General features: G+C 42.1%; 1 protein-coding gene across 1 annotated transcript; it reads left to right on the top strand.

Annotated features, from left to right (window-relative positions):
• Positions 1–4,505: 4,505 nt before the first annotated feature.
• On the top strand, positions 4,506–7,622 carry foxa2 (forkhead box A2). The gene is made up of 2 exons (XM_085981760.1): positions 4,506–4,783; positions 5,574–7,622. Exons 1-2 carry the CDS (start codon positions 4,697–4,699, stop codon positions 6,777–6,779), a joined length of 1,293 nt encoding a protein of 430 aa, XP_085837886.1. The 5' UTR covers positions 4,506–4,696; the 3' UTR covers positions 6,780–7,622.
• Positions 7,623–13,425: the final 5,803 nt, after the last annotated feature.

Consider the following 13,425-nt stretch of genomic DNA (forward strand, 5'->3'; position numbering starts at 1 on the left):
CGTCCTTTCCCTGGTTTTCCATTGAGAACTGTAGGTGGTCAAGCTCGGTAGAACAGGTTGAAGAGGAGAGAGAAACAACGGTAAATGACTTGTCTTGATTGGCTCAATTCTCCGAAACATCTTCCAAAAAATACATTGGCGCACGAGGAATGTTAGAAATCCCCTTTTGGTCGTTAACATAATGGAGGGGCAAAAATACTTCCCGCTCTGCTGTAAGAGAAATAATTAAAGTTGTGTGTGTTTCGCTCTGTGTGAGGTCAGCGTGTATTTTAGATATGATGGGATATGATAGAGTTTCTGCGTTAGTCTTGTTTTTAGTTGTGTTCCGCTGAAAGCGTTGAGTCATAGCTGCTCAGAACCCTACCTGGTCTGAGTGACCTCTCTTCATGTGTGAACACAGGTACTGGCCCCTTGACTCAGTGCTCCTGTTTCAGGGACTGACCTGTTGTTTGGGCACTGTATGTGGGAGCACAGTCTCTGTAAGGTTGGTGGGCTCCGCTATGTAATGGAGACAGAGTGCAAATGGGTGGGACTGTCTCCTTGCAGCTACTTCACTGACACCAGCATCCTGAAGCCCACGTGAATGCGCAGACCCAGGTTTCTGTTTGTGATACTCGTCAGCTCCTCAAGCCTTGGCTCCTTCACATTTAGGAGCGCGTCCAACGGAGGGAACCACGCGTCTGCCTCCAGTTGCACTACCATCGTCTTAAATGCCAGGTGAGCATTGGCAGGCTCTTGAGCACAAAGGGCATCACAGCAGAGCCTACTCCTGTCCTCGCCTGAAGTCTTTGACACGCTTTCAGCAGCAGCGACCGGGACTGGCCTCCCTGGGTAATTCTCCTCCCCCTCTTTAGCCTGGGGCCGATTGTAGCATCCCGACCACTCCCACTCTGCGATCAGCTAACTCAGCACATTATGATCTTCCTAGAATCATAGAAGGTGGCACGACAAATTGAAAACATGTTTAAAAATATCATACGAAATCCTTGGTTTTATCAATATAGTACAAAAGCAAGGAAGTTATGCTAAACCTTTAGCTAATTAGGCCCCAGCTGGAGTATTATGTCCAATTCTGGGCACCACACTTCAGGAAGGAGGTCAGGGCCTTGGAGAGGGTGCAGAGGAGTTTTGCGAGCACTATACCCGGATTGAGGGACTTCAGTTATGTGAAGAGACTAGAGAAGCTGGGATTCTTCTCCTTAGAGCAGCAAAGGCGAAGGAGAGATTGAATAGAGGGGTTCGAAATCATGAAGGATTTTAATAAGAGTAAATAAGGAGTAACTGTTGCCAGTAACCAGAGGACACAGATTTAAGATAATTGGCAGAAGAATACGCAGCGAGCTGCTGTGATCTGGAATGCACTGGCTGAAAGGGTGTTGGAAGCAGATTCAATAATAACTTTCAAAAGGGAATTGGATATACACTTAAAAATGAAAGATTTGCAGGGCTATGGGGAAAGAGCAGGGAAGTGGGACTAATTGTATAGCTCTTTCCAATAGCTGGCACATGGGCCGAATGGTCCCCTTCTATGATTCTCTGTCCGGTCAAAAAGAAAAGCTTTCCCACTACACTGAAGCGAACGTTAAATTAGAAAGTCAATTAATGCCGATATATCAACAAGCCATTCCCAATGTGTCTGTACAATGCTCCATTGAAGCCAAGTATTGTCACAATGTGTGTTGCAAAAGTCTCCCAGTTGTTACATCAATAAAGTATTCATGCCATAAGGAATTGTGTTGTAAATTTTTTACATAATCATAAAATGTCGACGGGTACGTTTGTTTTTCCCTTTAATGTGCACGCAATCAGCCCCGTGAACTGCTCCTATTTTCAACAGTTACGCCCTGTATTCTTATAGCAAAATCAGCCCCAGTCCCGCGCTGATATTCCCAAACGGCGGGACACGCGGTCCTTTCAGGGCCTTCGCGATTTTTCAACACTAGAAGTACCGTTCTCAGCCAAAGTGGGCTGTTTTCAGCAGTGGGTGAGCCGAGCTGGCCAGAGTGGCCGAATTACCAGCTGCCGGCCATCAGGGGGAGCCCTTGACCAACTTTATTTGTGTTTATTTTGGGGAGAGTGAGACACTACAATATAAAATATAACCCAAACCGACACAGTTCACGTCGCGGTCCATTTATGATATTTAAACATTAAGTGAACCTTTTTTGTTGTTGATATAATCCACAAATAAAATTTGTTAAAAAAATAATTAGACGGCGCGTGCAGCCATTGGGCAAAAGTGCCTTCCTTGGGCAGTGAGACAGAATCAGCAAACAGTTAGAGTGCCACGTTTTATTTTTAAATTGCGATTTATTTTTGGGTAAAGCGAAAGGTGAGCTGAAAAACCCCGAGTAACCGCTCTCCAGACTGTAACTACACACAAGGGGACTTTGCAGCTTCAGGGTTGCATAGCTAGATAGTAAACATTCGCCTCGCGTACTAACTGCTGCTTGAGCAACAAAGCAGCCCCCACGCTGGCTAAAAAGGCCTTTATAAACTTTATGGGTTGACAGCGAAAACACACAACAGCAACCTCGTTGTATCGGTTGAACCCATCCGTTAGATGTGGTCAGATGCCAAGGGCTAATACTCCACCTCGCCAAATGCGGGTGCCATATTGCAGACAAAATACAGGAACGTTCAAACTTTTCCTTTTCATATTTATTTTGAACAGCAATTAGATTACACCAAGAATCGCGCAGTGCTTTGGGCTCAATAACAGCGTTTAATGTCTTTTGTTTTCAAAGACTTCGTACACCTTCTGGGTTTGCAGTTGTAGTGCGAGTTTGGCGTTGATGCCAAGGGATTTCATGGGACACATTGGACATGAGACTGACTGCACGGTACATTAATGCCAATTGCTGGGAGACATCCTCCAGGAGGCCGTCTCACACCACCTGGCGTGGTACCCGGTGGGTTGTAATTCCTGTCTGGGATGGTGCTGGGATTAAAAACTGCCCCGAGCATCTCAGAGACTGATTTTTTTTGTTAAATGTGAGAAAGACACCGCACCTTGAGCTCTCCCAATATTAAACAGCTCTGCGAAGAGTGCAAAGACGCTTGCACCGAGCCCTATCTCGGCAGGCCGAGTACAAGCTGCAGCCTGCAGTATAACTCTGGTTTTGCCCGCAGGACTTCGCGCTCCACAAGTAACGGTCTCACACCAATAATATGTGGCTACGACCTTTAATGTATTGCAGGGGTTAAGTAGCGAAAGGAAGCTAAAACTGTTCATTGTTCCCCCTAAATTAAAAACATGAACTATTTACGAAACGGTCAATAAGACGAGTGCTATTTTATTTATGAATTGCTGTTAAAACCCCGGTGTGATTTAAAAATCCCAAATTGTGTCCTCAGGTGGTGCATTTACCGAACCGATATGTTAATCCTGCGTCGAAGAACCTGATGTTTCGGGAGACTCTGTACTAAACAACAGTTAGTGGATGCTTTAAACGTCTGTTGATAAACACATACACATGGGATTTATTTAATATGCAAACGTTACCTGGTATAATACAGGAAACCGAGTAATGTTTTGAATAATTGAACAGGACAATATTTGTGTGTGTGTACATATATATGTATATGTGCATGTGTGTGTAGGTGTGTGTTTAACACGCCAAGCAATGCTTGTTACCTTGTCGTTTTACTGATAATAGATATCTCTCATGACCAGTTTTAAGCCACGAATTTTAATACGTGCACCTTCACGTAGCAGCACAGTACAGTATTTACAACGTTATCCGTGTTTATGAAAAGTTTTAGACTTTCCTACACACATAGCATGCATGAACTAAGCCAATCGTAGAGTGAGGCGTTCATCAATGTACTTTAATGTTGTATCGAATGTCCTTATCTTCTTTAAATGTGTGTTTGCTTTCGTTACGAAACGTCGCAGAAAGAAACCGTGTTAGCCTCCCGTAACCTTGGAACTGACTGTACTGGGCCCCCATCTGTCACCGGGGTTAGACGGAGCAGTCTGAAAGCCCTTAGCCAGCGAAAGCGGCCAGTCGTTCTATAAACCACATCGCGAAAAAAGGTGTTCAGATCTGTTATACCAACGGTTAAGTTTTCGTTAAGCTCCGATCGCAGATACACAACCAAACAGCTCGGAAAAAATAAACACGATAGACCTCAAACTCCGTTCAAAACAACTTAACTTGCTCTTTTCATTAACAAAATAACAATTAGAAAACAATAACCCACACCTTGCTGCACCCTATGGCCAATTATAATAGTTCAGTAAAAAAAACTGATTATTTTTAAAGAAGTAAATTCGAAATAGCTTGTTTCCTTCTTCTATTAATGGAACAAACCAGATTAAGGTTTAATTAATCTATTCAAACGTTCCCTTTTGATGCTGGTGGCAGGTGCACAATAGGGGGGCAAAACCGAACGCTCTCACGCCTAGGTGTGAGATGATTATTCAAATAGGCTGCAAGGAAATTGGGATTGGAGGTTGGTGTGGCGCGCACACAGCTATATCACCGTCCACCGCCAGCCACCCACGTCACTTCAAGCCGCTGTCATCATCAGGCTGCTCCCGACCGCTTCTAGCGGCAGTTTACAACCAATCTACAGGACCCAGCACTTCCCAAATAACCTATTCCGCAATCCGACACGGGGGAGATCCATCGCCCACGATCTTCTTAAGCAGGAACTTTTTTCTCTCTCTCTCTCCCTCCCGAGCCCTATAATGCACTCTACCTCCAGCATGCTGGGCGCAGTGAAAATGGAAGGACACGAGCACACGGACTGGAGCTCCTACTATGGAGAGCCCGAGGTAGGTTTCGGCAAAAAAAAGCAAACCTCTTTATGTACAAGATAATATTAGCCTTAAGATAATATTAACTTTGTGATCAAATATTGACTTGCGGCGCCTCCAATTCCTCCTCGGTTTGCACGCAACAGTCTTTAAACAAAGTTCTATTGGGCTAAAATAAAGTTTAGTTGTACATTTGAACACTTCTAAAGCGCTGGAGACATAACTTATTTCACTTTGTTTTGGCCGATGATTAAATTCAGCATTAATTACGGAAAGTCAAATGCTGAGTTTTAACTTGACTATACCCGGATTTATTGAAAGTTTATTAACAACACGTCCACTATTGGGATTTTGTTTTTATCTGTCTATGGGCTGCTTTGTGATGTATAATTTCTGCTGAACTCGTTTATGTTAAATTGATTCCCCATTATATCTACGGTTTTCTTTTTCGGAAAAAAAATATTTTGATTATTGGGAAGTTCGTTGAGTCCCAGGCAGAAATAATAACTTAAATCGGCAACACGAGTGATAAAAACAGGCAGACTTGTCGTTAGGTACCTAGTGCATGGTTGCTTCATTAATCAGATTATTAACACAAAGGGTGGAGTTTTATTATCAAGAATAAATAAACAAACCCAACAAAGGTCGAACTTTGTTAATTGTAAACATTGTCAATATTTTAATTGATAATTGCGTGCAGTATCATGACTGGATTAACACTAGTAATGAAATACTGAAAACTCGACCCGGGTGTTTAACGCATTAGGCAGTTTCTTAATAATGACTGTGTTTTATTTTTCCTTTCAAGGGCTATCCAACAGTGAACAACATGAACGCGGGGATTGGAATGAACGGTATGAACACCTACATGAGTATGTCGGCAATGGGTACAACAGCCAACATGACAGCGGGCTCCATGAACATGTCTTATGTGGGCACCGGCATGAGCCCGGCGATGACTGGCATGTCTCCTGGAGCGGGGGCAATGAATGGCATGGGAGCTGGGATGACGGGCATGGGCACTGCCCTCAGCCCCAGCATGAGTCCGATGAGCGCTCAGGCCAGTTCCATGAACGCCCTGACTTCCTATACCAATATGAGCATGAGCCCGATGTACGGCCAATCCAACCTCAACAGATCGCGGGACCCCAAGACCTACCGCCGCAGTTACACCCACGCAAAGCCCCCTTACTCTTACATCTCGCTCATCACCATGGCTATCCAGCAATCTCCCAGTAAGATGCTGACCCTCAGTGAAATCTACCAGTGGATAATGGACCTCTTCCCCTTCTATCGCCAGAACCAGCAACGCTGGCAGAACTCCATCCGCCATTCCCTGTCTTTCAACGATTGCTTCCTCAAGGTTCCCAGATCGCCAGACAAACCAGGAAAAGGTTCCTTCTGGACCCTGCATCCCGACTCGGGCAACATGTTCGAGAACGGCTGCTACCTCCGGAGGCAGAAGCGCTTCAAGTGCGAGAAGAAACAAGCCATCAAAAACTCGCAGGACCCCAACAGAAAAGCGTCGGAGACGGGCTCGACCGGCAGCGGCAGCAGCTCGGAGAGCAGCACCGGCAACGAGTCCCCCCATTCCAGCGGCTCTCCGGGAACCGAGCAGAAGAGGTCCATGGCGGACATGAAGTCGACCTCGGCCCTCAGCCCGGAGCACAGCCACGCCGGCAACGCGGTCTCGCAAGCCCAGCAACACTTGATGCACCAGCACCACTCGGTCCTGTCTCACATCCCATCGGAAGCCCAGGCTCACCTTAAACCAGATCACCACTATTCATTCAACCACCCGTTCTCAATCAACAACTTAATGTCTTCCGAACAACAGCACCACAAAATGGACTTAAAGGCTTACGAACAGGTGATGCATTACTCTAACTATAGTTCCCCAATGTCCGCCAACCTCCCCATGAGCTCCAAAACCGTCTTGGAATCTTCGCCAATCGCGAGCGACACGTCTTACTATCAAGGTGTGTATTCTAGACCTATTATGAACTCGTCTTAAAACCTTTCCACGCACAAATGGACTTTGCCAGCTGTGTACATTTGTAATAATAATAATTAAACAAAAAATCGTTGTTTGTGCCCAGGAATTCGAAAATATTTTTTGATGTTTTGAAACTGTTAGATGTCAAGCTGTTTAGCGATTATTTTTTTGGCGAGTTAGACTGTATTGTGCGGGGAGCACCGTTTTAAATGTTTTTTAAAATACAGAAGTGGGGGGGGGGGGAAGAAAAAGGCAACGTCTCCAGTATATTTCTGTGTACAGTTAAAATACTCCCTGTAGCTTTCCACAAAGGACCAAAAGGAGCGTTCGTTTCCTTTTCGACAAAAAATCCCTCGAAGGAATGTTGCTACCATTTAACAAAAAAAAATCTACGAGTAATTTATGGTTTGTGTATGCTTTATTTATGACTTGTAAACGTCTGTTCCGGTAGTGGACTGCCGAATTTTCAGAATCTATATTAAAAAAAGTGTTAAGTGTTAGATGTTCACAACTAATTCTGTCAATTGCAGTGGTTACACTACTCGCTGTCGGGAGGGATGCTGCCTGTTAGCTCCCTTGAGCGAAAGGTTAATTGTTCACAAATTGTTGCACTTTCGGTAATTCCATAAATCCTGTCCCGAGCTCTTGGTAACCCGGGGAGCCGGCGACTCCATATTCCCACTTGCTACACGAACTGAAAGTGATTTAATTTATTGTTAAGCTGTAGATTTTAGTGTGGAGGACTCTTTTTTTTGTTTCCCGATGTAAGAAACTGAGATCGTTTTGCGTTGAAATGTTAACATTTTATAAAGACAAATGTAATAAAACCAACAAAAAAAATAATAAACGAACATATTTTGATCCGGTTAAACGACCTTCGATTCTTGTTTAAGAGCTGCAAGCAGACTGTTGGTCCTGTCCGATTCTATCCTTATTAAACGTTTGAAGTCATTTCAAAAGGCGATATCCTTACCAACAGAACAGCGCAGTGCAGTTGCTCCAACGTTTACCTGATGTTTTAAGATGCTGATTAATTCGGCGCTCACAAGACAATTTATTTCCCTCACTCAAGCCCGATGTTAAAATGCACTCGATACTTTTTCCAAATAATATTATGGCACGGTAGGAACGAGCCGATGTCTATTCCCCCAAATAGGTACTATTTCACTTTCCAAAATGAATGGTCGAATCCTGCATCCTTGTGCTAAATGGACGAAAACACCTCAGTAGGCTGAGCGCCGGGAACTTTTGATTTAATAAGGCTTGTGTTGCTACACAGGTAAGAGCTTTTTTGGTGTGCCTTTTGGAATTAGCGTTGCTGAGGGGTAGCCGTGCCGATTAGTATTTTCTCAGTCATGGTGCTGTTGCAGCCGTGTAGTGTGGCGCCAGGTAAAGGGCTGGCCAGTCTGCCCCTGTCTTGTCTCTGGTTCCGTTTGAAAAAAATGGTGTGGGTTTCCCTATCTATGAAAAGCATTACTGCTCCTTCAGTGAAGAGGTATTTAAAAGGAATGTTTAACTTGCACCAATATAGACGGGCGTCAGTGTTGACTGATGCCTCCTTTTGCTGTTCGGCTCCCTAATAGTCTACATCTAAATTTATATTAGTATGGTTTAACATTTGCTCTTCCAAAAAGCTACGCAAATAAAACAGCACATCGACTAATATCTTCATGTTTGCACGGAAGGGAATGTGAAGGGCGAGCGAGCGCTATAAATGCACATTTTTGAAACATCGATTCTCTCTGGTGTTTATTCCGGTCTATAAAACTTTAATTTATATTTTCCTTATGCGCGTGTACCATATCTGATCCGGTGACATTTCAGTCATACCGGGTTATTTTCACGGAGAGCGGCGCGTCTGATTGACTGCTGTACAACAGTTAAACGAGATCAGGCCGATTTAATTGTTTCATTAAGTAAGGCCACTTAACCGCAATTCATATGTTCTAAAGAGTAGCCACAATTGAAAGGCGTTAATGGAATGATATTGAATCTCTAAATCCGATTATAATTTCAGTATTATACACCCTGACTTTTCATTTAATTTAATTACGAAATATGTCGGATTGATTTGGCAAGTTTCCTAAGTTTCCTGTTTAACCAACTGTCACAGCCAACTAGATAGCACAACCTGTTTTTGTGTTTCAATAACTTATAGCTGTATTCTTTTCACTGACCGTGCAGGTGTGGCGTTTATTTGCATGATTGAAATTGCCATGTTTCCCCTTTTACAAAGCTTAATATAAAGCCGCAAATGCTTTATATTACGGGAGTTGAATTCAGCACCATGGAAACCCAGGTCCGTCAGTTTAAATCGGACTATGCTGAAAATGATGTTGCCCCTGGTACATAGAATTCTGGGGTTGGTATTAGCTTCCTGCTGGGGACGGTCAGCTCTCTTATCTGTTTCGTTCAATCTCCTGACCGGCATCATTGTTGAGTAAGATAATGGGTCCATTAGCTCTCATCTTGTTCCGTGCTTATCTAGGCTAACGTGTTAATACCACAGAAAGTCAAAACACGAGCCACAAATCTGCATTTGTAAAAACAATTTCAAAATGAGGATTTGAATTGCAAACCTGGTGTGCGAACGAGTATCGAACTGCCATACTTATAGGTACCATACAAAGAATGCATAAGGTCGCCAGGATTTTAAAAATATCACTGTTTAAAATAGATTAATTTTTTATTTACGATATATTTAACAACTCGATGCCATACTCAAAGCAGTGCAACAGTGAATATATACAAACATCAAATATATTTTTTAACTTTAGGTCAGAGAAAGAAGGCACTTTAATTCTTGCAGACCGATTGAAAAATAAAACACTGCTTTAAGCAGATTAAACATTTCTGCTTTAACGAAGGAACTCAATTTCACTGGCGCCTTGTAATCCTAGCCCAAATATTAGTGAGTGCAAAGACGGTGTCCACAGCCGATATACAGCAAACCGTGCAATGCCGCGTTTGCATAATTGCACATGTTTACTGCATTCACTATATCCATCTTCTCCCAAGCAAATTAACCAAAAAAGGGGGACCGCAAGGAACAATTCTGTAACGACATGAATCGTGCAAGAGTTGAAATCATGCCGCACAACGCACTGCAACTCTCGTTTCAACCAGCCTTGTTTTCCCCGACGCCACGGATAACGAGATTTCGCCAGTGGATTAACAACGTTAGTTTTAACTTGTGATAACCGGGAGATCGGATTGGCTGTGGGCCATTTTGGTAGACATTGTGCTGAATTTAAACGCCTTTCTGATATCCTGTAGCCATGATCATTTTTATATATTTTAGCTCACGTTATAGGTGACACAGATGGGTATGAATTTTATATCAGAAAGGCAAACATAGAGAAACGTGTAAAATCACTGCATGTCAATACTTCGAAGGAATTGGTTTCAAAATCTGGGGTATAGAAGCGTTGGAACTGAGAACAAGGTGAAATGAGCAAGAATAAACAGGGGGGATTTAGTCATTTTTTTAAAAGAAATATCTTGGGTTAAATTGCTGTCATTTCCCAATCCCGGATGTTTCCCACGCGTCAGTGAAGTGTATGGAGTAGTGTTCGACCAAAATAACAACATTAAATCCCCTTCTAATTCCACATTGTTCCAACACACCGTTGCAACTGCAATCACCCAGGAACAACTTGTATCTCGCTCCAAGGACACACACGTCGCGAACCAACCATGAAATTTGTTTCATTATCACATAAAAGCCTCCCGGAGCGAGACAGAATACGGCGAGAAATGAGCCAGCATTGGCGACAAAGACGTGTGAATGCGATGCTCTAACCTACATGTTCCATATCACAGGACCATTGTCGGGGGGTCGTTTTTAAACTACTTAAAAGTGTCTCTCACTTCACTGATCCGGCAAGATAAGTTGTCGCACTGCATCAAACTCTCGCTGCACAATATAAGTACACAGCAGGTCAGTTTGATGGCTGTAAGATCAATTTATTATATAAATATATATATATTCACACACACATACACACATATATACATACACGCATACATATATAAATGCAAATATATAAGCACATATACACACATATAGATACACATATGTACACACACACATATATACGTACACATATACACACACATATATACGTACAATATACACACACACATATATAAATCCACACTCATTCACGGGAATCTTGCGCTGCCATTTTATTATACCGCCAGTTCCGATATTAAAGCTTTGTAGGCTTTTTCGTTTTTGTTTAATCCACTCTCATTTCAAACACCATCCTATATGCTGATTTTTATTAATAAAATATTGCATGTGATCGGTGAATAAACCGGGTCAAGTAAACAAGAAAATCCGGAGTCAAATTCCAAGCGGGTAAATGTTCAATTGCACCTCACACTTCAGTCAATTTCCACAGGTTTCTGTTATTCTCCTAATTTTTTCTCGTGCATTGTGCTTAAAGGAATTTTTTGACACCGATCAATATCTCGGTAAAATCATCATTTTGGACCTAGCCGGGCAGTGAAATCTTTGCTTTGTGCTAAAGTCAACACTGCCTGAGTTGAGCTCAAATAATGCTGCAATGCCTCGACTTCTTCACAGACAGAGAGCAGCTTGAGGAGCTGGACTATCGTCGCGGCTGGACCGAGAGGCACCAGGTATGTTATCTGCAAGGATGTGCATACATTTAAGGTTTAGAAAGAAATGTAAGAATTATACCAGCAGATGTCAGATAATGCCATCCTAAGTGGAGCGCCTTTCTCACCATTGTCGATGTCTCACCTGAACGGACGAACTGTTACTCGGAGCCAGTGCTATACCGTACTTGGGTTACGATTCGAAAGCAAGATGATAGGGCCTGTAATGATTAAATTGGGGTTGAAACTGAAAATGCTATTTGCTTTTTTTTCCTGTGTTTTTTGTTTGCCTTATTGGGGATTGCGACTAAGTTGGAAATCAATTGCAATAAAGCAGAAAACGGGCAATCAATAAATATGTTCGTGTCTTAAAATAAAACACGATTATTTCAAATTGATGGTGGCCAATTTTTAACATTTGGGGTTTTTGCGTCTTGTTACCTAAATAACCTGCTTGTTTATAAAAGGAAAACTCAATCGTTATTTTCCTTCCAAAAAAACTATTTGGGTTCCTGCTTACTGTTCAGTAAAAATGAATGTATTTTCGTTGGCATCGATAAATTGGCATAATTAATAGAGGACGCATCGCTTAATTGGATTTAACAAATTAATAGATTCTCATTTCTGAGTGTTATTGTGATCGAATAGAATGGACAAAATAAACGAGTTATCCATTTGACAGATCTATAAATGGATAAATGAAAGACAGATAAAGATATATACCGCTGGATAGACACGTAGATCGAGATATATAGGAAAAATAATAGATAAAAACAAGAGAGTTTGGATGGATGCATAGATAATTGGAGATAACACATTTTCAAGACATTCATGTTTTGATTAATCGGGAAATGATGCGGAGTGCATTGTTTTTAATAAGTGGCGCACCGGGGATTGAAGGTTGGGTTATCTTCGAACAATGTCTCGAGCATCATTTTAGAATAGATAAGACAACCGTAATTAGATAGCGGTGAAACCGAAAGCAAATATGGAAGGTAAAAAAAAAGGTCGGAAAAAGAGCTCCTATTTGCCGAGATGTGAGCGACACAAAGAAAGAAGAACTCCAATTAACAAAGAAATCACACTGCTGTCCAAATGTAATCTACATACAACAGATCAGATCCAACCATTTCACTTTCAAAATTAAACAAAGGCATTTTCTGGCGATAGGAAACTTTCCGGCCGCATCATGAAAATACAGAATCAACTAAATGTAACAGAAACTGATTAGTCTGTCGCAACGGTCCAACACCTCTAGTAAATTGCAATGGCTACACGGAGTTCCTAAATCCCATTATACGTTCCATTACTCATTCAGTGTTAAGGTTATATTTTATATTTTTAAATCAGTGGAGGAAAGAAATATTAATTTGGTTCGAACTCTATACTTAATTACAACTGTTTTATTACGTGGATTATATCAGCATTGCTACTTAATTAACCCGCTAAAGTACCATGCACTATGCTTTCATTCGCTACTTTAGGACATCCGCTGTTATAACTCAAGCACTAAAATACATCACATACACAATGTTCCAGTCTTGCTTTGGTTTTAACGAGATTTGACAAGTTATTCTAATTTAGCCTGCAAGGTGTTTACATCTTACTTGAACTGCGCTCTTATATTAACCACTGTGCGAGATACCAGTTCGATTTAGTGTTTTTTTTAAAAAAGCGATCAAAACATCAGCCCATAGGACCTTAAATGAATAACTTCGCATCGAAAACAGACAAGGCGTCCGAACTGCGGCACTGTCACAGCTAGGCCGGGCATTTCCAGACAGCTAACACACCGGAGTGAGATCGGTCGAGATCAGTCACTGCACTGTACCGGCCAACTCCGGCACTTTTAATCACACCAAGGCAACAGACGGGAACAAATAATCCCAGATATCCTCAATCAGATTCTCCCCCGCATTCTAAAAGCAAAATCATTCTGCGCCGCTTTTTATTTTACGTGGCGTTATATGAGCGGAAGAGCAAATATATTGTAAGACTTACCTGATTTACTCTATAAAAATCATGTTATAATATTAAT

The sequence above is a fragment of the Somniosus microcephalus genome, chromosome 3, assembly GCF_052327205.1.
Source record: "Somniosus microcephalus isolate GS21.2 chromosome 3, FLI_Smic_1.0, whole genome shotgun sequence".
Taxonomy (NCBI): Eukaryota; Metazoa; Chordata; class Chondrichthyes; order Squaliformes; family Somniosidae; genus Somniosus; species Somniosus microcephalus.

Coding starts and splice junctions, on each gene's coding strand:
- foxa2 (XM_085981760.1), top strand. CDS start 4,697: ATGCACTCTACCTCCAGCATGCTGGGCGCAGTGAAAATGGAAGGACAC. Junction 4,784..5,573: donor CCTACTATGGAGAGCCCGAG/GTAGGTTTCGGC, acceptor TTTCCTTTCAAG/GGCTATCCAACAGTGAACAA.